The sequence below is a fragment of the Procambarus clarkii genome, chromosome 61 (assembly GCF_040958095.1).
Source record: "Procambarus clarkii isolate CNS0578487 chromosome 61, FALCON_Pclarkii_2.0, whole genome shotgun sequence".
In the NCBI taxonomy this organism is placed as follows: Eukaryota; Metazoa; Arthropoda; class Malacostraca; order Decapoda; family Cambaridae; genus Procambarus; species Procambarus clarkii.
Genome location: NC_091210.1, coordinates 16,150,892 through 16,151,614, shown reverse-complemented (window position 1 = coordinate 16,151,614; position 723 = coordinate 16,150,892). Strand labels below are relative to the sequence as shown.

At 44.3% G+C, this 723-nt stretch overlaps 1 protein-coding gene across 1 annotated transcript in view; it reads left to right on the top strand.

Moving 5' to 3' along the window:
• LOC138354130 (zonadhesin-like) overlaps positions 1 to 260 on the top strand; it is an 888-nt gene extending 628 nt beyond the window's left edge. The window contains exon 1 of the mRNA XM_069308003.1: positions 1 to 260. This exon is cut by the window's left edge and continues 628 nt beyond it. Coding sequence (XP_069164104.1) covers positions 1 to 260 — 260 coding nt within the window.
• The last annotated feature ends 463 nt before the right edge of the window (positions 261 to 723 follow it).

Sequence of the window (723 nt, the reverse complement as noted above, 5' to 3'; positions counted from 1 at the left end):
CAATTATAGGTCCCAAAACGACAATTATAGGTCCCAAAATGACCATTATAGGCCCCAAAGCGACACTTATAGGTCCCAAAATGACAATTATAGGTCCCAAAACGACAATTATAGGTCCCAAAATGACAATTATAGGCCCCAAAACGACACTTATAGGTCCCAAAATGACAATTATAGGTCCCAAAACGACAATTATAGGTCCCAAAACGACAATTATAGTCCCCAAAACGACACTTGTAGCCCCAAAACGACACTTATAGTCCCCAAAACGACACCCATAGTCCCCAAGGGACAAAATATAATGTGCTATAAATCATAGCTGCTCGCCAAAAGTCACGTTTTCTATGCGTGGGCCGTCGATTAGGTTCGGTTAGGTTCGGGCAACTTGGTACAGCGTTTTTGTGACGTTGTGACAACTTGAGAGAACGGGGTGAAAGAACGTGAATCAGAGTTCTCTAGAGAGTTCCCTAGAGAGTTCCCTAGAGAGTTCTCTAGAGAGTTCCCTAGAGAGCTTTCTTGAGAGTTCTCACTGCTCACAATGTTTACTAAATGTAGACTAAGGCGCCATGATCGAGCAAAGACGAAGCGTTTTCGTAACTGGATACGTGATTGATGAATCCGGATTCGTCCATTGGCTTAGGTATGGGAGACCTGGATAGCCAATCAGGCGTCATATCCCCGATGATAGATAAACAAATCCCCCCCCCCCAGGGTTGTGTATAC